The sequence below is a fragment of the Miniopterus schreibersii genome (assembly GCF_964146895.1).
Source record: "Miniopterus schreibersii genome assembly, chromosome: 4".
Taxonomy (NCBI): domain Eukaryota; kingdom Metazoa; phylum Chordata; class Mammalia; order Chiroptera; family Miniopteridae; genus Miniopterus; species Miniopterus schreibersii.
Genome location: NC_138105.1, coordinates 6000051 through 6023462, shown reverse-complemented (window position 1 = coordinate 6023462; position 23412 = coordinate 6000051). Strand labels below are relative to the sequence as shown.

The 23412-nt window shown below is 47.5% G+C and overlaps 1 protein-coding gene across 26 annotated transcripts in view; it reads right to left on the bottom strand.

Moving 5' to 3' along the window:
• ANK2 (ankyrin 2) overlaps positions 1-23412 on the bottom strand; it is a 328593-nt gene that overhangs the window by 102494 nt on the left and 202687 nt on the right. For 13 of the 26 annotated variants that reach the window (XM_081134240.1, XM_081134250.1, XM_081134261.1 and 10 more), the window contains 6 exons: positions 23288-23389; positions 17589-17687; positions 15850-15948; positions 4318-4416; positions 2673-2858; positions 2166-2189 (listed from right to left, as the gene is read on the bottom strand). The exons of 1 other annotated variant lie outside the window; for it this stretch is intronic. In XM_081134240.1, the coding sequence (XP_080990366.1) occupies positions 2166-2189; positions 2673-2858; positions 4318-4416; positions 15850-15948; positions 17589-17687; positions 23288-23389 (609 nt within the window). The remainder of the gene's footprint in view (positions 1-2165; positions 2190-2672; positions 2859-4317; positions 4417-15849; positions 15949-17588; positions 17688-23287; positions 23390-23412) is intronic. 12 more of the 26 variants (XM_081134246.1, XM_081134245.1, XM_081134251.1 and 9 more) reach the window with 1 other exon arrangement.

Sequence of the window (23412 nt, the reverse complement as noted above, 5' to 3'; positions counted from 1 at the left end):
TAAAGTAAAAAATTCAGTTGAACCTGATTCTGAGTGTTACTTAAACCAAATTTTATCAATAAAATAAGGTTGATATAAAATAAAATAAGCAAGTTAAATCAATTATATGGGCATTATAAACTGTTACTCAGAATGTTTGGAAAATGAGCCTTAAGCTCTTAAATGGAAAAAAAGTGTATTTACTTGCACTTTGCTTTCTGATGAAAAGCAGACAGAGGGTTTGGCGTTTTCACAGCAGGGGCAGTGACTCTGCCACTGAAGCGCAGGGAGCCTGACACCCGCGCCCTGTGGCTCCCATGATCCGTGACTTGATGAAAGGCACAGAAACAAGTGCCCCTGGGCCCCGGGGGGCTGGCTCTTTAGCGTTGCTCTCCTTTATCTGAAATGAACTCTGATGTGTAGGGCATTGTTTTTTAGGAAATACTAGCTGAGTCACACCCATTACTTCTCTGTTCACTTGACATACAGGCTTTGGCGGCTCTGCTTTTTAAACGGCCTAAATAGGCACTCAGATCCCTCAGGAGGCAGAAACTCCTGTGCTGGCAGCAAATGAGCTGCACACAATTTCTGACTGGAAAGAAGCAAGACACAAAATAGCAAGAATAACTATCCAGGCCTTTGGGGCAGGGTACTTTTATTTTGTGTCTACTTGACACCAAGCGTTCATGTCAAACTAGAGGGGGAAAAATCAGTCTACAACCTGCCTGTGATTGTATAAAATGCCAAATTTTTATAATTTAAGAAATAATTGACCGTATGTTTTCCATTTTTATATTCATATTTCCTGTCACCCAGACATATCCTGAAAGTGCATCTATTATTCAAGTTACATCGTAATCACAGAAAAACGTAGTGATTGCTGGTAAACCTATCTCAAATTACTCAAATAAAATAATATTATTTTTCTTATTTGCAAAATTAAGCCAACGTATTGTGCCAGGCAGCCTCACTGCCTGCTGGGGTGGTGCCTGGCCTGTGACTGCCTGGGGGAAGCGTCCCTGAGCAGCGGGAGCTGGGGACTCGCGCCCCTCCGACGATCCTCCATGGAAGGGTTCCCGCTTTGTTACTCAGTGGTCCTCAAAAAATATTTCTACCTCAGTATGAATCTACCCAAACTGCTGCATTTAGCACAATGTTTAGAGCCAATATTGTTTTTAAAAAAGTATCTTAAACAATCACCAAAATTCACCTAAGAAGTTAAAGGTATTAAAACCAGTAATTGAGATATCGATCTGGATGGCTCCAGCCTTGAGCACCTTCACCGAGCAGGTGGCCTGCTTCTGGTTTTGTTTTTTAAATCTCTGACCTAAGTTTCACGCACAGAGGTGGAACAGGGGAAATGATATGAATAATCCAAGCATATTTACATCTCAGTGGGTAAATTTGTTAAAAAGCAAGGTATTAGACTTAGAAATGTACTACTCTCAGTAAATGCTAAGTGTGAATGCTGGGCCCACCACCCAGTGCTCGTGAGAGGTCAGTCTCAGTGACAAGCAACCTATAGAAACAGTCACCGGCCGTTGAGTGCAGGTTAATGTTTGTCACATACTTTCCACAGTGCTTGTCAGGGCCTCTCTGACAAGGGGTCACAGTCAAGGAGAGGCCACTACACGCGCACTGAACTGACAGGCTTCTGACCTAACGTTCGTATCGATTGATGTGACTTAATGTGGACTGTGGAAAACAGATGCTCTCATGACAAGTACTGTAAGATGCACGCTCTGCTCAGGATACGGTCAACGCCATCACTGCTTCTACACAACCGTAAATTCCACGCCTGGTAAAAACCCATTACAAGGGGACCCGCAATTAGACGAGAGAATGAAGCCGGGGCCGAGGAACCGCCTTAGCTTTCGCTTTCTAAACTCTACCGAGGACCCTCATGAAGAGGGGGCACGTCTCTCATCGCAAGACGCAGGTGGGGCGCACTCGCTAGGATGCGTCCTGAGGAAGCCTTCTGTCCACGCTCCGCTTGAATAAGCTGTGGAGACCGTTTCACTGACCAACGTGACCTTCCAGTTCCTGAGTCGTCCACTTCCCTTAAGTATGGGAAAAGTTCCCAAATTAATTTCCTAATAACTGAAGTCCCAGCCATTGGTATAAATTAGTCAGCAAAAAGGAAATAAACGAAAGCAAGGCAAGTGCCGGCGCAAAGCATACTGTACCTCAGTCGTCCTGTTCACCATCATCTGAAGCGGTGGGGGTGGGGGAGAGAGGGCAGATGTTAGCACGCCGCAGGTCAGCACAGTCCCCGCGGCGCCGGCCTCGCGGTCCCCACGCCGGGTGCCGACAGCGAAGCGCCACAACGCTACGGCGCGGGCTCGTCTAACGCTTTCTCTTTCTTTCTTTCTTTTCTCTCTTTCTCTCTTTCTTTCTCCTTTCTTCCCTTCCTTCCCTTCCTTCCTTCCTTCCTCCCTCCCTCCCTTCCTTCCCTTCCTTCCTTCTTACCAGAAATGGAATAAATAGCACATTTCCAAAAAGCTAAACCTCATCTTTTAAAAAACATTATCTTTTTCTGTTACTGTACCAGATGGACAGTCCCCTTGCGTCTGAAATACCCCTGAAAGTATTTATCCCTCCCCACGTGCTGAGTGGCTCTGCGTCACCGCGGGCCTGCTTCCCTCCTTCCCGGGACTAGCCGGAGCCCCGTCCACGCGCGCGTGGGCCTCTACCTTGGACTGCACGTCCGCATTGTGGTCGCTCTGCAGCAGGAGGGCGGCCGACTTGGTGTCGTCCTTCCTGGCCGCGATGTGCAGGGCAGGCAGCCTCACCCTGCCCTTGGTGTCATTTTCTAGGAGGATCGCCACGGCCTGGTCGTGTCCTTGCTGCAGCGCCACCGCCAGGGGTGTGAAGCCATCCTGGGGAGGTGGAAAGATCTCCTTGAGCTTTGGAACCGTGGGAGTAAAGCAGTGATTACTATGCATGCGAGCATAACCCATGGACAAGAACAGTGCGGCGAAGGCCTGGGGGGAGCGGGGAGAGGGGCCCATGGGGGGGAAGTGGGCAGCTACAATGCTGTGAGCAACAAAGATATATTGAAAAAAATAAAACAAAAAATAAATACTTATTAGATTGACAAGCAGAGCAAAAGGCCTGAATCTTCTCAGAAGATGAGACTAGATTAGAACCAGGCCTGCGCTGCAGGGGGACCGGTCGCCTCACCGCCATCAGGGGTGCGAGCATTCCCAGCCGGCGGCGAACGCTGCCAAGGCCTCCCTCTGTCGGGCGCTAATGCCTGCTCCCCAGAGCCCGGTGCTCCTACGCGGGGTGCCGAACACTTGCCAACGGACGTACCTCGCTATGTAACGCCTGCCTCTGCCTTCATCGCAGTCTTTGTGTTCAAGTCTATTTTGTCTGATACAAGTACAGCTACCCCAGCTTTCCTTTGGTGTCCACGTGCATGAACGACCTTTTCCCATCCTAACTGAAGGCAGTGATTTTCAACCTCTTCCGTCTCATGGCATGTAAACCAATGACTGAAATTCTGCGGCACACCAAAAAATATACTTTTTTGCCGATCTGACCAAAAAAACCCACATGATTTTGATTCACTCACACTGGGCGGCTATCGTGCTGGCTGCTGTCGTTTTTTTTTATTTGACCGTCTAAGAGAAAGGAGGTCAGGCATCACATGTGTTAAAACCCCTCGGGCACACGGTGGAAAACCGCTGCTGTAGACACCTGTGGAAACCATCTTCCTCGAGCGCATCCTACCATGTGTGCACTACCACAGGAAGGAGGGGACCTCAGCCCGGCCGGCGTGGCTCAGCGGCTGAGCGTCGGCCTGGGATCCAGGCGATCCGGGTTCGATTCCCGGTCAGGGCACATGCCCGGGCTGCGGGCTCGATCAAGGACTCTCATCATTGATGTTTCCATCTCTCTCTCTCCCTCTCCTTTCCTCTCTCTGAAATCAATAAAGATATATCCAAAAAAATTTAAAAAAAAAAAAAAAAAAAAAGCAGGGGACCTTGGATAAGCACAGCTCTGAACAGGATGGAAGAGGAAGCACACAGCGCTGTAGGATGAAACGCCGTGGCCTGAGTGCAGAACCGTGCGGCCCAAAGGGGGCACGAGGAGGAAAGCGCAGCTGACGGGCGGAGGCGTGATTTCACGAGAATGGAGCGTCACGAATCCCAAATCCGGCCACAAGCTCCCCGCACCGCGGGCGCAGGTCCCGCCGTCAAGGTCACCGCTCCCGGTCGCGGCGGCCGCCCACCCGCCCGCACAGCTCGGACAGGCAAAGACGGCCTGTGCGGCGACAGAAAGACTGCGGACCCTGCGATCAAAGAACTGGACGGGAAGGGCTGACCAGCTCACCTCGGTCGCAGTGCTCTGATTAGCACCATTTTCCAGCAGGTATTTTACAACATCGATGTGGTTCTCTTGGGCAGCCATGTACAAAGGAGTGAAGCCATTCTGGGGACAAACGATAAAAAAGACGTCTGTCATTCGTGACGCCTACACCAGGGAAGAATTCCAGGCGAGGGGAGAGAGGCCTGTGGGTGAACGGGATGGTGAGCGCGCACCGCACCCTCACGGTGGGCAGTAAACGTGCTGCTACAGAGCCGGACGAGCGCAGGGGCACCAACGGCCACCGCGATTGCTGCAGCGCCGGGAGCAGGCACCTGGGAGACGCCTCCCCGCCTCCCGTCTTCCTCTCAGTGCCTGAGACGCACCTTCCTCACCTCCCAACACTTGTTAAACCAAAGATACTAAGTATCTTACTACCGACATATCCTGTGATACACAGAATTCTCCACGTGGTAAACATATAAAATAGTCTTTACATACTCATTTCTGTATTCATCAATCCGTAAGCTATTTAAACAGACCACCGTTATCTTGAATGTGCACGGTTTGGTTATTACTGAACACGCGTCGGAGCCAATGTGAGAAAGCATCTTGAAAAATTTCTTTCAGATCTAAAAATGTTTTAAAAATAATTCAGAGATCTCTTGGCCAGACAGACAACATAGGAAACGGCGCTTTGTGCGCAGGGCGCGAGCCCCGCGGAACACGTGCCCTGGGTGACCCCCAGCCACAGGTCAAGCTGGGCTGGGAGTGGAAACGCCACGGAGACGTTCAGTGGGGCGCAAATTCAGTTCTCCGTGCACACGCACGGTCACTTTGCCTGCTCTTACTTGTAAGTGTGTTTCAGTGATGAGACGAAGCTGCCTCATTTCCTAGATGAAAACGCCGCAGCTAAAAGGCAACATCCCTCCACGGCTGAGGAATTTTCACCGGAGACTGAGGGGACACACGCGCAGCAGCCAGTGGAGCCTGAGGCAGAGCCGGCGAGCGGGCGCCGCAGGTGCAGACGCCGGGCAGGCTGCCCGTCTGTCCTCTTCCCCCGGCCACGACAGGGCGACCCTCTCCGAGAGGCCTCGCGCAGCACCCTCCACATAGTAGGCGTTCAGTAAGTACCTGCTCCTGTGAGGTGGTTGTGTGAGTAAAGAGCAGACTAGGATCCAGTTCCTTGTACGCCTGTAGTGATTTTTAAACACGTCTTCAAATTCTTTGACACTCTTCCCTTCAAAGGGAGGAGCCCAATTCCCTCGCCTCAACCGCGGGCCAGCCTGGCCCTCCGGTCCCTGCACTGAGGGGGCGGGGGCCAGGCTTAGGCCCCCCCGCCTGGCGCTCTCAGCTCAGAACAGAGCCAGGTCGACAGGACTTCCACCACCCACCAGCACCAGCGTGCCACCTGTGTGAGGAACACCTGGGCGTGGACCCTTCAGCCCAGGAAAGCCCGGTGGCGCTCAGCCCGGGCAGCACCTTCACTACCCACAGGAGTGACTCGAAGCCACCCTTGCTCTGCGAGCCCTGCTGAGTGAGGCCTGCTGCACAGGACCTGTGACAATAATAACGCTCACTGCTGCTTTAAACCACGCGTTTTGAGATCACTTGTTCTGCAGCAACGGCTGGCTGATGCAACGTCCAGCAAGGTCACCCCTGGCCTGGCCGTGGCCTCCCTGGCCAGGCAAACTCCTCGGCACTTGCCTATGCCTTTCTCTTCAGGAAAGGAACTCATGTCCTAGGCTGATCCTTTCAGATTTCCTCCTAGTCCTATAACTCTCTTCAAACACCATGTAACCTAGAAACTCTACAGATGAAGTATTAGACACAGGGGCTGTTGGATGCTGAGTTGTAACTGTTCCGCACAGTCCTCCCTGGCCCCGACCCACCAGGGGCCAGGTGGGGCCCTCTGGGAGAGTGGAGGGTCTTATGTCACCAGTTACCCTTCTTGGTGGCCTTTGCAATGGAAACAGACTGAGGAGGAATGAATGAAGTGTTTGCTTAGGTGAAGCAACCCAAGTCTACGAGAGTTTGAAATCACAGCTGTGAATCTCTACAACACCGTTTCCACCTGCCATTTGCCAGTGTACTAAGAGTATTGCATATACTCTCAGCACCTCCTGCAAAATTCACCTACAAATTACACAACCAGTTCCGACAGGAAAAAACGGGAATGCATGCTGATAGCTCTGGGTTTGAGCTTCGCCAAAGGAGAGTTTCCCTTCTGAGAAAGGCTGGTGTTCCAGGAAGGTCAGTGCCGAGAGTCGGGTTTTCCCGAGCAGAATCCCTCGCAGGCCTGGCACAGCGGTCGGCATGGCGGGGAAGGGTCGCTTCCCCCGTCCCAGGTGCCATGGTCCTCGCCGAACTGGCCTCTGAGAAGCTCCCCAAATTACCACCCAGCTTTAAAGTCAGGATGATTCAAATTACTTCCCTAAATACATCATAAATGCACAGCTGCAAAGGATGTAAAAGCCCAACGGGTGCTAATTATAGTCACAAAAATAAAGACTATTCTGGGGGCTGCGGGTGTCTTAGGGCAAAGGAACACAAGGTACAATTGTGCACTTGGCTTGGCAGTTAAGAAGGCATTTTATTAATTAAAATGCCACACAGGCTCTCTCAGAGGATGTGAATTTGACAATTCCATACTCAGTTATGACTTTACAAATTATTTTAACCGCCTTCTCCTCTCCAAAGGTCCCCTTCAAAGAATTACAGCTATGCCATCGCTTGGCATTAAAACAATTAATGTTCTAAATGTTTCTAGGAGGCGGAACTTTACGGAGTGTTTACCAGGTCCTCTTGTTTCATTCACAACTCCGCCATCTGGGACCCTGAACAGGTAAGACTGTCGGCATTCACCCTCCGGCACATGCACATGAGGTGCGATCGAGGCCTGAACCCCGAAGGACTCCAAGCTCAGTGCTCCTTTCACTGCCTCAAGGACACCAGGCTCTGATCCAGGAGTCAGACCACGAGCCTCGGTTTCCACCAGAGGTGAGCAGGGGCTCTGACCAGTGACAGCAATGGGGCCGCATGGCCGGCTGGATGGCCAACGTCCCCGGTTGTCTTGGACATGAGAATTCCTCCAGTTTTTATTCCCAGTGGGTAAGACACTGAGGGTGGCAGTGGCGAGGAGAGAGAAGGCTACACCCTCGCTATTTGTGATTTAACCCTAACAGCCCAGTGAACCAGTGATGTGTCTATACGACTCAAGGATTAAGAGGCCACTTAAAACGTGGAGCGGGGATCTGCACCCCCTTCCTGCTACGCTAGTCTGCCATGAGCTTTAGCAGCAAATGTGACAGTATTTTGTCATGTCTGCTGGTGCCGGCCATCGGAAACGCCACTGAAAATACTATAGTCCCACCTCGTCTACCATAATCCCTGCTGTCAGCTCCTCGTGGACAAATCACGAGAAAACACGTGGCCTATTTTCCATATTCCACGTTACTCCAGTGCGGCCTGTTCATCAGCCTGCACTGATCTTCCTGAACAACCGGAGCTGGCCTCACTTGTTCGAAAGTTGCATCCAGGGACACCAAGAAGTCCCTTTTTATTTATCCAAGTAGGAGGCAGGTTTCTCTTGTTTGCAATGGAGGCGTCCTAACTGAATAGCCGTCCCGCTGAAATACACCGTACACTATCACAATCAGTTTGAAATAAAGCATTTTCCAGGAAACATGATATATCACCCAGTGACTCACAGAAACAAAAGTATTAAAAGCAGAATGTATTATTATTGTTTTAGAAATATATTATTCAGTAATCCTGAGACAGTAATCTGCAGAAAAAACATGAAATAGATTTTTAAGAATGAGGTTAAGCCCGGCAGGCGTGGCTCAGCGGTTGAGCATCCACCTATATGACCCAGGAGATCGAGGTTCGATTCCCGGTCAGGGCACATGCCCGGGCTGCGGGCTCCATCCCCAGCAGGGGCGTGCAGGAGGCAGCTGACCAATGACTCTCTCATCATTGATGTTTCTCTCTCTCTCTCCCTCTCCCCCTCTCCTTTCCTCTCTGAAGTCAATAAAAATATATTTTAAAATAAAATGAGATTAAACCACAATAAAGCAGGTGGATCATTTTCAGAGAATATATTTGTTCTCCTAAGTGGTGAGGATTTAAAATAGTTTTTTCTGTGTGAAAGGCAAATACAAATAAGGTATGAAGTGGAAGGGTTCCTTCCACTGTTATTTTGCACATATAATGCTAACTTTTATTTAAGTTAATAGAAATGGCAAGTTCACCTATCCCTGATAAAAGTTATCACATAAAATTTCATCATAATCTATATAAATGCCTTTATAGTATATAAGTAATAAAAATTTTTAAAATAAAACTAAAATTAAGTTTGCAGATGCCATGCCCTGATTACTCTCCACAGAAGCAGTGGAAATGTCTCAATGTCAGAGATAAAACTTTAACATAAGGTTAAGAATATTTTAATATTGAAATTGAATGGAAATTAATTCCCTGATACGTTTTCTTTAAATAAATTTTTCTAGATTTTCAAATTGCTGAACAACATATATTACTAGGTTCAGATCTTTAGCATATAATACTGTTTGTTAGGCATATATAGCAAGTGCTTTAAAAATGTGGATTTGGGGCAACTTCATAAATGACCCAGTAGCTTAGAAGTGAGGGGAAATGTGTTACCTCCCAGAGCAAATGTTGGCTGCTGCGGACAGGTCCATGATATTAAGAAAATTAAGTCAACAACAATCACTGTGGGTGCAGTGCAGTAAAACTCATAAACCTGAAATATCTGTTTTGAATTAAGCCATAGTAATAATTTAATTCTTCACTGTTTTATTTTGAGGTTGAGTAACTACAGTAAGGATCAAAGAATTTTGACTCTCCAGGTTAAAATAGTCAAAATAAGCTGTAACTTTTACTTCTCCCACATTATACCAAAACATATTTTTAGTCAATGACTACCAGATTGGTTTCTTATTGCTATCCAACTGTCTCTGAGAAAATAAAATGCTGGTCCAAGCCTTTCAAAACACACCCAACTCGAATGGCTCACCTGGACCACCTCATCTAGAGCCACATTCCCTAAGGCCCGACTGACAGCCACGCCGCACGGCCGGGGCTGTGTGGTGAACACAGAGGTACCACGTGGCACCCTTTAAAGCCGAGACATGCGCGCCGAGAGCCTGAATATTCAATGTAAGAAGCACTCGCTTCCTCCGCAGTGCCAGCCACTTCTGCCATTTAGTGAATGGGGGGCACTTTGCATGAAGCACAGTCGAGAGCCTAAAAACAAAACACACCCCACTGGTTTCAAACATTTTTAATTTTCCCAAGTAAAAGTTTCCTTTTCTTTTATTCCCAGACATCTGCTGCCAGGCGTCCCAGTGGGCACAGTCAGCTGGCCAGTGCTGCTCTCACCTCCTGTCTGACAGTAACAGCCTGGGATCTAAGCAAGGTCCCGTTTCATATCAGAGTCCATATTACCCAACGGGAACTAGAACAAGGCCGGGAATGTAAAGGCTCAGCAACGTCTGAGCAACGGCGAAGTTCCAGGGCAATGAAAGCTTCAGCGTGGAAGTCCCCCCACCAAGTGTGACCCTGCACTGCCGAGCCTCAGCTGAGCTCTGTCAGAAGCTGCCGGGGAGTCAGCGCGGGTGGTGCTGGGACAAGGGAGGGAGCAGGGCCTTGAAATGAGCCCCACATGAGATACTCAGTGTGGAACAGCTACTTAACACTGTCCAGTTCGCACGCCAAAGGTATAGCCCCAAAGAACGGGCACTGTCCGTGTAGCTCCTGGAGAGACCGTAAGTCACACACCCAGGCTCGTGTGCTTCGGAGTATGTATTTGTACTCTATCCCTTGAAATATATTCCCATTCGCAAGGGATCTGTATATACAGGCAGCTAAAACATGCACCTACAGTCAGGGTGGGGCCACAGGGCCGACAGGCACAGTGCAGACAGCTAGTGGGGACAAGCAGAACCCAGAGGAGCTCGGTGCCGAAAGAGGACACTGGCTTCTGGCAGCCACAGAAACAAAGAAAGTGTGATAGACAATGAGAGTTGTCATATTTTTGAAAAAAGAAAACTTGCTGACTGCCATGTAAATCTTGAGTTCACACAAGGGACAGAGAAGACAAGACTGTGAATGTGCCGGAGGCTCTTCCTTGGAGGAGCTGGAAGAAGTGTCATCCAGGGAAATAAACTCTGATTAGCATCTAAGTGGCCAGGTGGAGCCACTTCCTCCCGAAAACTGTGGGACAACCCTACTGAGACAGAGGCTGCCTCACTCCAACCTAGAGGCACTCACAGCAACGCTCTCCTTCAAAAGGTTTTCATCTGCTTTAAAAAATCTCGGTGAGTAGAGTTCCTGACCTCAAAATAGAAAAGCTACCATTTGACCTGAATAATTTTGAGGGGAGATGTTATTCCTCAAAGCTCACCCATAACAGGACATAAGAATGGCCTACCCTCTCCTTACCCTCCCATTAAAAATCAGATGTTAGCCCCGGCCAGTGTGGCTCAGTGGCTGGAACGTCAGCCCGAGCACCACACCAAAGGGTTGCAGGCTCAATCCCTGGCCCTTGTTGGGGCGCATGTGGGAGGCAACCAATTAATGTGTCTTCTCTCACATCAATGTTTCGCTCTCTCCCCCCCCCTCTAAAAAATGGATGGAAAAAATATCCTCGATTGAGGATTAACAAAAAAAATCAGATTTTAAATAAAAATATATTCTGATTGCCCTGCCTGGATGTGTTGGCTTGAAAATATACCCAGAAACAAACAACGAGGCTGACCTGTCAGGTGAGTCTCCTGGAGGACACCTGCCCCCAACAACCACGGTCATGGTGCTGAAATGGACGGTTATGCCTTCAAATGCTGAGATATTAACGGTTCTGGCCACTGAGGCATCAATCCTAGTTTGTGTTCTTAAGGCGCTGTCCAGGCCATTTAACAGAACCTTAGCTTGCTTTTTTGGTTGTGGCAAGTGAGTATTTACAGAATCATGGAAGTGCAGGGGCAGACTCTTTAGATGTAAATACCTCAGGGTGTGAAGTCGGCCTTGCTCCGCCCTGTGCTGTGACCTGCACGGTTGGAGACGTCTGGTCTCGCCCTCCGAGCGGCTGGCCACACCCGGCCGCTTGGCCTCAGGCAGTTAACACTCTCCTTCAGTCTCACAACCACTAAGTTTCATGGACGAGAATGATTCCTGTTGCGCAGGTAAGTAAATCCAGGCGCAGACAGGTCTAGACAGCAGGCCTCTGGAGGGCGGGATGCTAACAGCACAAACTAGACAAGGCGGACAAGTACTGCCTGACCCTGCGCGTAGGAGGAACCTAAAATAAACGACCTGAACTCCCAGAAACGAGGAGCAGGCTAGGTTCTGGTCCTGGGGGTGGGTGGGCAGAGGCTGGTAAAAAGGCGCAACTCTCAGCTGTAAGACGCAGAAGGCCTGGGATCTGGCGTCTCACACGGGCTGCAGGGCTAACAGCGGGCGTGCCGTGGGCGCTGTCTAGGAGAGCAGGACTAAATGCTCTCGCCAGAGGAGAGGGCGTGAGGGGATGGGTGCTAGTTAACCCGACTGGGAGGTCCTTGCAGAATGTACATGTGCATCCAATCATTATGTTAACTATCTTATAATTTTTTGTCTCAAAAAAGCTGGAAAAAAATAAATTTTAAAAATTGTCTATGAGTTAAAAAAGAGACCACTCTGTGGGGTGCATGGTTTTCCGGCGGCTTCGCTGCCCAGCTGAAGCTGGTGTGGACAGTAGTGGATGTAGACTGTGGCTGAAAATTTTAAAAATGTAAAAACAATAAAAAAGAAAGAGCAGCTGAACCATCACTTCTCAGATGCCCCTGCTCCCATCACTGTACCTGTGGCAAATATCAGAGCGAACCCTGGCACCCAAGCATCTACTGGGATGGGGCAGGGGTTACTTCCAATAGTTTTCTATCAAGTTGGACATAATGTCCTGTTTCCACCCTGTGTTTTGTTTGTGACCTTTGCCTGGAAGAACCACTGTTGTGAGGTCTCCTGGAGGGTGTCCCCTAAGTCTGGCTGTGGAAGGTGACCCTGGCTGTGAGGCGTGAGGTCGGAGGTAGACCACCAGGTGCTGCTCTGTTCCCAGCCGAGCAACCTGGCCTTGACCCGGCTCAGAGGGGCGGAAGGAAGGGCCTCTGTAGGAGTTTCAAGCTATCTGAACTCTTCTCCACAGGCTGGCCTTACTGAAAACTCCATTCCTTTAAAATGCAGTAATTTGCCTGGCATGGCTCAGCAGCTGAGCACTGACCTAGGATCCAGGAGATCGAGGTTCGATTCTGGGTCAGGGCACATGCCTGGGTTGTGGGCTCGATGCCCAGCATGGGGCGTGCAGGAGACAGCTGATCAATGACTCTCTCATCATTAATGTTTCTCTCTCTCTCCCACTCCCTTCCTCTCTCTCGAATAAATAAAAATATATATCTTTTAAATAAAATTAAATAAAATGCAGTCATTTTAGACTTGATTGGGCTTGTGAAGTGATTTAAAAAAGTGATAAACCAAAGATCTAGATTTTATGACGTTCAGCCTTAATTCCTTCAATTTTTAGGACAAAATGGCAACTAGTGCTCAGCTTTTCCCTATCACCTGTCCCCAGATACAAGCACAAAGACAAAGTTGGGGTATTAATTATAATTCAAAATTGAAAAACTGCTTTATTTTATTGCAAATGAAAACATTGTCCTGCTTCCCAGATGTATGTGTGCATTTAGCAGACTAGTGATTTTACTGTTGGAATTCTACTGGTACAGCAGGTAATAATTCCATGCTGTCTCATATTTTAAAGATGTCAGTTCTCATCAGTTCTCCAAGCTAATCAGAGAAGGGAGAACGGCAGACGAAGACGTCCTTTACTTGAGCAGGAATGCTGAGGTACACCGGTGCTCCCGCAAAATTGTGCTCACCCAACAAACTGATTTTCAGAGTCAAAAGACAACACAAGTGTCCTGATCCTTTCTCACCGCTGGTCAAATGCCAGTACATGTCTTCACCTTAACTTCAGAGAATCTGAATTTCAGCAGTAATTTTCCCAATTGAAAAAACCAAGACCCCTATTGAGAAAATGCCACGTGTATACATTTAGAGGGGGAAATCTGAAAACAAAACCTTTCTTTGGAATCTGTGAACATGAATCCCATTTTATGCACTGTGCACGAGTGTGTGTGTGTGAGAGAGAGCGAGAGAGAGACAGACAGAACGGAATGTTCCACTGTGAGTTTTGTGTCGAGAGCCAAGGACAGCTCTGAGACCATATGGAAGCAGGCCGTGCGGGGGGCCTCTGGGCAACTGCCTTCCTCCTCTTCACAGCCCAGTTCAAATGAAGAAGAGCCTACAGGAAGCCTCACCTGCACAGGCGTTTATCACTGCATATAGTGGGTGTATGCACCCCTAAAATTCTGAGAATATAATCAAATGTCATGTAATCTTGTAATAAGCATTCATGGTCATGGTCTGAAAACCTGAAAATTAATAAAATATGCCTACTCATGTTTGTATTAGAAATAGAAAAGACTTTTTTTAGAATAAAATTTTCAAGATTAAAATAACAGAGTGTGAGCATAAAACAGGGGCAAGGAATCCAGGACAACAGAGTGTACTTTCCATACAGCAAATAATGTCGGGCCACATCAAGTGACTCAGGCACTCAGAAAAACATCCTAAATTTTAATTATTAATTTTTCTCACTCTAAAACTTTATCACAATATAAAACTATTTGAAGGATTCCCTTCAAACAATTTGTCAGGATTCCCTGTAATATAAATCTTCAATTGAGCTAACAGTATAAATAAAGATTATTTTTATCTCTTAATGACAATATATGGAATCACTATGTTCAGCTACTCATTTTGAGAAGAATAACCAAGCTTTTTGTGTGGATATTAACAACACTAACATCACAGGGGCTTCCCGTCAAAACGAGCCTGTGGGCCATGGGACCGACCCAGGCTGTCGCTCTCACTCTTTCCCACTCTTCTTAAGCACACAAACTCCGGGCCCGCACGCAGCTGAGTCCACATCTAGTGAGTCTTACGCAGCGTTCTTGCGCCCAGTTTTCCCTCACATACTCCAAAGCAGTGGCCCTCAGAGTGGCCCCTGGACCAGCAGCATCAGCATCACCTGAGAGCCCAGGAGAAAGGAAAACGCTCAGGTCCCAGCCAGCCAGCGCTGAGGCAGAAACTCAGGCGGGGCCCAGGAACATGTGTCACCAGCCCGGCGGGTGTCCCGGTGCTCAAGTTTGAGAACCTCTGCTCAAAGGCAAGATGCTTTCTTGCTATAAAAAAACACTAGTGGTCCTTACTTTGGAGCAGACTTTTAGAGTCCTGTGTCTCTAAGCCCAAAGTGCTGTCATACTTTACAAAATACACAGGAGTTCTTTACAGGTGGCAGCAATTTAAAAATTTTCATTTAATAAAGACTTTAGAATGTGACAGTAATAAATGTTAAACCACTGACATGTATTGAACTAAAAATTGGGTGGTAGGGGGAACGGGGTTATTTAAAGTACTTTGATATTACAAAGGTAAAAACAGGCAATGTCTGGCCTCGTAATTTCAACAGATTCCTCCCTACAGCCAACGTCAAAGGAAACGGCTGATTCTAATCTTTGCCCTTTACTATTTGTGGTCCAGAACTTGTGCCGGTTACACCTGACAGCCACAGCCACAGGACAGCTGAACAACACAGGTGACCACCCCTGTGCAAGGCCTTCGCCAGCGAGCCGGGGAGCTAACCCCAATGGATGAGGGGAACTGGTTGGCTTTGCCAACAGCCCCATGATATGCCTGTGTTATCAGAGGGCGAAGACCCTTTAAAAACACAGAGGATGGATTTGATTATGAAACTGTGCACCTCAATTTCTACATCAACCCACAATAGGTTCCACGAGGAAAGCTGTGGGCAGAGCCAACATTTTCTCCCCCTTTCCACCAGAAAATACATATATATAAGATTAAGGTTTATCATATGATGTATTTGGTTAGTCCTTTAAAACTTTTCTTAATTTCCTTTTGAGAACACGCACTTCCTGTCCTGTGTTCACCATGTGCCTCACCAGGCTGTGGTTCTCCCACGTTCCTGTTTCCCTTGGGAGATTCCCGAAGCCCACATTTTGGTGATGAAACCAAAGTAGTGTGATTCCCTGCCTTCCACAGATTCACCAATGGAGTGTTAATCTTTGGAGATTTTAAACAATGAAGCAGAGAAAATACTATTACAGAGCAACACAGAACTTACGTGAATAATTCACATTTCACAGATGTCGCTGTCATTCTGGGGAAAAAATGCTTAATCTTCTTTTTAATGCACTTAAAGACAATGAGGACAGGCTGTGCACCTGTCAAATTTTCAGTTATGTTAAAAGGGAGATCATGATACATAAAAAATATAAAAAGAAAGAAATGGCATAGCATGGGTTAATAGAATAATTTGGCCGAAACAGAGAGCTGACGTATTTACAGTAAGTTTTCCTGCCCGACAGCCTTCAGTCAGCCCCACCAGGCCCGTGACATCAGAGAGCAGGACGGATACGGCACCTGGGACTGTGCGTTGATGTTGGCTCCTTCCTTGACCAGGACTTTGACCACCTCTGCTTGTCCAGCCAGAGAGGCGATGTGAAGAGCCGTGTTTCCCTTCTGTTTTGAAGAAACAAAATAGAAAATGTTACCAGTTTCCAAATTTTGTAGAAATCAAAATACTACAGACATTTTCAATGTTGCCGATGATTTCAAGTCGTTAGAACCTGTCATTCTATCAAGACAGTAGCCGAGCTTGGGAAGAAGCCAGTTTCCACCCGCAAGGCTTGGAGCCTCCGGAGCCCTCTCCCTGTCTGCGGCTCGGGGGCCTGCGGAGAACCTGCTCACCGACCTCCGACTGGTCCTCACACTCTTTTGTGAGGGCTCAGCTGCCTCCTCTTTAAATGAAGGGCTTCCTGTGAGATTTTTTCTGGGTCTAAAATTCAATTCTACATTTAAATCTAGGATTAAGAAGGAACCTATGTCTTAAAATATCAATTAAGGAAAGAAAAAAAAGAAAACTAGTAAACACTTAAGCAACCAAAGACTGGTGGGTTTAATGAATATATTCCATTAACACGGGGATCTCAGGGGAAGTAAATAATTTTATAGACATTCAAAAGGATATTCTTTAAATGTTTAACATTTATTTGATGTGGTCAAGAGAAATGTTAATAAAAGCGCTTATTATCTTTATGTCCAGAGTCAGAAATTGACTGCTTACAGTGAACTTATATTTTAACTTCTTTGGAATTGCCGGAGAATCCTTTGCTTGCTTTTCACCTTTCCACTCGAATTGCTGCATACGGTGCTGGGAGAAGGGCAGGCTGCACTCCGCACTCACGCGTGAGGCCTGAAGTCCAAGCTCACTGGCCCTGCCCCTGATGACTCCAGCAGCCGCCCTGAACGTCTCTGATTAGAGCAGCACACCAGGGGGGACCTGAGTGCCCGTCCCCACCCTTCCCCTGCCCCACCCTACCCCGAACCCCACCCCTATCCCTACTGTACCCTACCCCTAACCTCTTTCTGCACCTCCCACAGCCGTGATGATCACACTCCAGCTGGGGGCGGCAGGCTTGATGCTCATTGGCTACTATTTTCTTCCAAATTAAAATTTCACCTTCTAAAGACAAAGACTGGTCACCCCTGATGCTGTTTTTGAAAATATCTGTTGTTTCTGAAATGACTCCCAATGGCAACGTTCAAATAGATTGGAGCAAAAGCAGAGTCCCAGGCAGCAGGTTCTGGTACCCCAGCCCCTGGTACTTTTCTCTAAAAATGAGTCCAATTTCTTCACAAGCACATTATGGTGGCAAAATCTAATTCTATCATAATAATTCAATCCATGATCCCAAATCTCTTCTCCATCAGAGTATAAAGGATTCTGTATATTCTCTTACCAAGTTAAATGCATACATTAGAAATATAACAATTTAATTAAAGCATGAAAATTGTTCATTTTCATCGAGACATTTACTACATCAATTTATTTTTTTAAAAATTAACCTTAAGAAAATAGGTGCTACTGTCTGCAGAGAATTATATTAACCTAGTCTCTATGAGTCAAAGGAAGAAGCGGGAATATTGGAAGCTAGGGGCACGGAATTCAGCGTCCAGTCCAGCACTTCTCTAAAGAACTCATCCCCGCTCTGCACCGTTAGTTCTCCGCATTAAGAATCCCGGTGCCCCAGCAAACCCCCGAACGTGCAGCCGGGAAAGGAGCCTTCGATGGCGCCGTGTCCCCGAGCAGCGGCGCCTACCTTGGTGGCGGAGTCCACGGCCGACCCTCGGCCCAGCAGCTCCTGCACCAGCCCCACGTGGCCCTCCTTGGCAGCCAGGTGGAGGGCGTTGAGTCCATTCTGCAGAGGAAGAGACAAGGCCTTAGAGGGGACATGGGGAGGGGAGAGCCCGACCCTGAGCACGCACACGGCCGGAGACGACAGACTCTGGTCTCCCACGGCTCTCTCTCTTTGTGCATCAGCTTGAAGCTGTTAGGTTCACATAGAACAATTCCCAGTGTTCTTGATTCAGAGAGGCAAAAGGGTAAATATTCATTAGGAATGTGGATTGGGCAACATCATGTAAACAAACTTCTTTTTTAACTAAGAAATATCTAAATACTTCCATGCTGAGAAAAAAAAAGAGCAACTCCGTATCAATTATTATGCCAACCAGAAATACAATCTGGTCCAATTTCTAGAATACAGCTTTAAATAATTCTTTTTAACAAATGGGAGAGAAATGTCCTTTTCATAAAAAGTGATTTAAAAGCTATAGACAATTTCTAAGGCGACACACCCTTGCAGGGATGATATTGCACCTAAAAGACCGAGCCCTGTCATTAACTTGTCCTCTATTCTTTTTTTTAATTTAAATTTATTTTATAACCTCTGACAGTACTTTAATATCTGGTTCCCATCTATCTAATTCCTAAAAACTCAGTTACTCACCACAGCATTGAAAAACTCATGGAAGACATCACTAGAGGTGGCATCTCCGCATCTTGTCACAGACAAGGAGTGCCGGGCACAGGCACAAATTGCTATGCGGCAAATTTCCTGTTTGCAGTCATTGCACAGCTTATACTGAATGATTTTCTTATGGAAAAGATTAGGCTTTTACATTTGACTCAAAAATAAAGTACTATTTGTTTTTCTTCTTTGCCAAACATGCTCCTGGTTCCTCACCAACCTGGGAGTCAACCAAAGCCGGCCGCCAGGGACGGGTCCTTGATATTTGGCCTGCGGAAGCTAATATAATAAAATAATATGAACTTGAGTCTTTGAAATAATCAGCAAGGATTCATGAGCTCTAATATGAGCAAGGTAAGGACTAGGTTGGTGGACTGTGGGTCCTAGGCCAGGCACCCTTTGATTCCACACCTTTTGGAATTAAAATATAGCAAGTAGTTAAAAAATAAGGTCTCAGTGCTACTCTGAAACAACTATGTGCACATGAATCATCCTTAAAGGGCAGAGTTATCTTTTTAGAGCTTCTATTAAATTTTTATTAAGCGATATTGTAACATTTTGTTTATAATCAGACTTGACAATAAGCTCATTCATCATTTCTCTTGCTGATTTTATGAGATCTTTTGCCCATCAACTGCTTTTCTATGATCATATAGAACTAGCGCATAAAGCCCCAGGTAGAACAGATAGCAAATAAAACTTTTTATAGAGCCATTCAAGCGTTAGTTATATTCCTGGCACGTACAGAAAAGAAGTGGGGTGGTCCATCTGGACAAGTTGAGGGACAGATTTAGGAAGATACAGCAGAACATTCATGAAGGTTAAATGCATCAAAACCCATTAAACTCTTCTGCATCTTAGCACAAATCCATAACCCATACAAGCTTATCAGCTCAAGGACTTGCTGGTACCCCCAGGTATTCAGCGCCAGGTGCTGGGTCCTAAGGCGGAGGCAAAGCACACAGGACATAGTTTCTGTCCCCAAAGAGCCCCAGAATATTTATTATTAAACAACCGACAATCATATATTCACTGTTGTGATGCAAATAAGAGGAGTGAGGATGGGAAAAGGAGAGTCTTCATTTCGACATTTCATAACCTCCAGGGGCCAGCAGCCGGAGGAAACCCTGTCCCATGAAGATACTAGGTTCTGGTCTGCTGTCCCTTCCTCCGACATACAGAAGGTGATTTTCTCAAATCTCCAGACGGTCAGGTTCCTGCTTCCCTGCACATGATCCATCTCTTTTCCTGCCTCATCCACTCACTTCAATGGTTGGACTCGAGACCCAGTCATTTCCAGTAACATAACCTCCCTCCAGGACCTTAGTTTCCAGCATGCAACCCTTGGACCACTATCTAGTCTCTTGCCAACCTACTGGTCCAACTCAGCAGTCCTTCAGCCCACTCGTGGCACCTGCTCGCCTCTCCCAGGGCCCATTTCTCCCCTCCCTCGGCAGACGTTCCCCGCATGAACTTGCAGGCACCCTGGGGTGCTAGCCTTTCTCTGGCTTAGCTAAACCAGAGCCCTGATGACACGCTGCTAACTCCAGCAGACCCATGCCCACGTGGGGCCCCAGCAGAACACGCTGCCAGCTGGCCGTGCTCGGGGCCAACGTCGCCCGCGGCCGGCTCCACCAGCTGCACCACTTTCCCCCTGCACACGACTCTCACTTCCCCTCCCGCCTCCAGCACCCTCGCCATCCTTGCTCTCAGCTGATGACCTTGACTCATACTCCACGGAGAAAAACAAGCAGCTGAGGGGCCTCCCCACGCCAGTTCCCAGCACGGCACCCACCCACTTCCCGCGCGGCGTCCCTGAGCCCTTCCCTTCCGGATCGGCCAGCTCCAGCAAAGGCCAGCTCCCCCCGTGCGCATGAGGCTGAAAGCGTCCGAGCCTTGTGAGGCTTTCCTTGACTTGTGACAAATTTTTAATGAAAAGGTTATAGAGCCTATTTTTAATGGCTGGATGTTAACCTCGCTTAGGACATTATTAAATTACAAACAATTATTAAATAAGTGCAAGTGCTAAAATTGATTCTCTTTTCTGAACATATGAGACAATATGATAAATAATTTAATACTTTAATCTTTTAGAGAAAAGAAAATTTAACAGATTTGTAATCATTTGAAAAGAAAAATGAGAACTTGAAGGGGTTTCTTTATTAAACAATATCTTCTTGTGCCAAATTTATGAGTTTCCCCATATCCTTTGATTAGAAACAAAATGGTATTTTTGGATTGAATTTCAAAATTCTCCTAGTTATGAGACAATTTTATAAAGAAAAAGTTTTTCATCCAAATTTCAGTTTGAGGAATCTTGGGTGCCAGCGCCGGTGTTCTGGGAGAGCTGGTGCAGGCCAGGCCGCCTGCCACTGAGAAATACCGCAGGGCGCAGGAAAGGCTGGCCCCACATTCCGTGTCACCGCGCTCCCCAGAAATTGAGGCTTACAAGCAAAACAGAGGCCGATTCTGCTTCCCCACCTGCCAAGTTAGCTCTGAGCTTGCACGCAGTTAAAAATAGCCGCCCTTTCGCTGAAGAGTGGCCTCTCCTGCCCTCCAGGGCTTTGGGAAATCATTTTCTGTTCTGTAATTTATTTGAGTTCTAGAAGCAGTCCTGGTGGTGGTGCTCTTGGACTTAAAAGTTCCTTTAACTACCTAGCACGCTAATCTAAGGATGAATAAATTCATTTTATATTAGCAATGGGAGATTAAAAATGAGATTTGAGCTTGAAGATAAAGGAGGCCACCTCTGCACACTGAAGGGCAGGTCCAAGCATCTCAGGGAGATGTCCTGCAGGAGGGAAGACTTGTACGTGGGAGACAGACGGAAGCAGTGACCCTGGGGAGATCACTTAGCCGCTCATGGGCTGTGTCTGCCTCTAACCCGGGGGAATGACGACTGCCCCGCATTGGTCTCTGCTAAAACGTCACAGGCAAAGCCCTCAGCCAAAGCCTAGTCACCATTTCCCTGACCCTTCCTTAGCACACACTCCTGCACAGCAGCAACAGAGAACCAGCGCCAGGCAGCAACTTTCACTTCACACCCACTGAAGTCAGGCAGCTGAGGAGAGCAAGCTCGTATTTTGTGTGGAGGTCAATTTTAATTCTTTTGGTTCTTGGTGAATTACATATAGTAACTCAATGAGAACACGTGTATCCACAGAAAGCCCTTCATGTTTCGTGATTTAATTTACACTGCAACCCGGTGATGTACAATTGTATGTGCTGTACTGCCCGGTGTGGGGGCTCGCACGCCGCGTTCCGAGCTGAGGTAACCCGAGGGCGGCGAGCACGGGCTGGAACCCAAGCCCCCGGCGCTGCGCTGCGTGTGGTTTGGTGATGTCACACTGCCTTCTCACGAGAACAAGCGTCCCTTCCTGCAACAGGCCGCGGGCAGTGGCCTCTACAAGGAAAATACGTTAGGCTGCAGAAAGCTTTCTGAGGACTCAAGAAGTTGTTGCCACAAAGCAAATTGAGTATTTACTGCTGAGAAATCATTTTTCTAAAAGCACCCTAAGATCTTTCACACAATTAAATATATTTGTTATACTTTAGGGTGATGTGGACTTGGTTTGACTGAGGTTAACTTTCTTTTCCCTGGGTTCTTTTTGGCATATTTATGATAATTTTTACCTAAAGGAACTAATAGTTTCATTGCCTATTCTCTAGCAAATTTAGAAAGTTAATGAATTAATATTCAAATTTAGGGAATGTATTTAATATACTTTAAAAAAAAACCTAAGGTAACCTGTTAAAATTATAAAGTACTTCACATTCAGTCTCATGGGCATTTCTGGAAGTAGTTCATACATCCATGTGGGAATTTGGATATTCTCTGCCTATTAAAGTAACTAATTAGTACCTAAAGCTCAAATTATTTGTTCAAAAGAACAGTGAAAATGTGTAAGAATCACAGTGGAAAGTCAGATGGATAAGAAATGCAGACACAGAATATGAAGATCTTACATTTTGGGACAAAGGAATTTGGCCTTTTCCAGGTCAGTGTCAAGAACTACGTAAGATCGCGGGTTCTGTCTCTCCTACGAGGTAAAGAGCAAAGCGGCTGGTTTCACAGGAGTGGTAGAGACACAAGTCTCCTGGGTCAGAGACAAGGGACAATTCCCAACAAAAGCAGCAACTGAGGCTGTGTCGACACGTTGCCTCTGCCAGCTCCCTAGGGCCCCCCGCCGACCCCATCAGAGCAAAACACGGGACCAGTGACGGGGCCTGTGCGTGCCGTGGCTCATGTCAAGGAAGAGCCCCTCCTGTTCACTGAGAATTAGCCGGGACCGTCACTTCCCAGTCTGCTCTGTCAAGCGTGCCCACGTGCACAGACACACGCACATGCACGCACACACACGAGCCACATGACACGAGAGACATGCACACGAGTGCGCGTGTTCCACCAACACTTAGCGCGCTCTCTGGAGAACTGGAGCGCAGCTGACACTAAGTTTATGGCATAAAAATCTCAGTCTAAAATAGCGCAAAACTCTCACCATCCCTGCAGCCAAGTAATGTCCAAAGTGGACATTTCTGCCTAAAGCCCTCATCGAATGGGTGATGGGTAAAACTTTCAAACACCTCATTTCAGCCCAGGTTGTCAACTCTTCTCACCCTAAAACAAATTCTGGGCGAAAGGGACATTTTTTTATTTTATACTCTTATTTCTCTATCTCCAGCTGCAGCAATCAGTTGCCACGAGCAAACGCCCCACAGCAGAGGGGCGTGACGTTAAATGAGGCGCAGAGTGGCTCCGGGCTGGCACTCCAGCCCCAGCGGCCCGGTCGCGTCACAGACGGGCTGACATCCGCTCGCTAGTCTGATCGACTTTCCCAGCAACACCAGCCCTGGACACAAATGTTGGGGGCTTCAGAAGTCGGCACGGGGAGAACACGGACTTCCATAGCCCGGGTCACTGACAGTGAACTCGGCGAAGACCCAAAGCAGCCTCGGCGTCGGCAGCCTGCAGACCCCGCCCCTCCTACCTGGTTGCAGGTGTTGATGTCTATGCCCCCCTTCAGGTACTCCACGACTTTGTCCAGGTTGCCGGCTCTGGCTGCGCGCAGGAAGCTGGCATTGCTGTCAGACTGTGAGAAAGAGAGAGACCTGC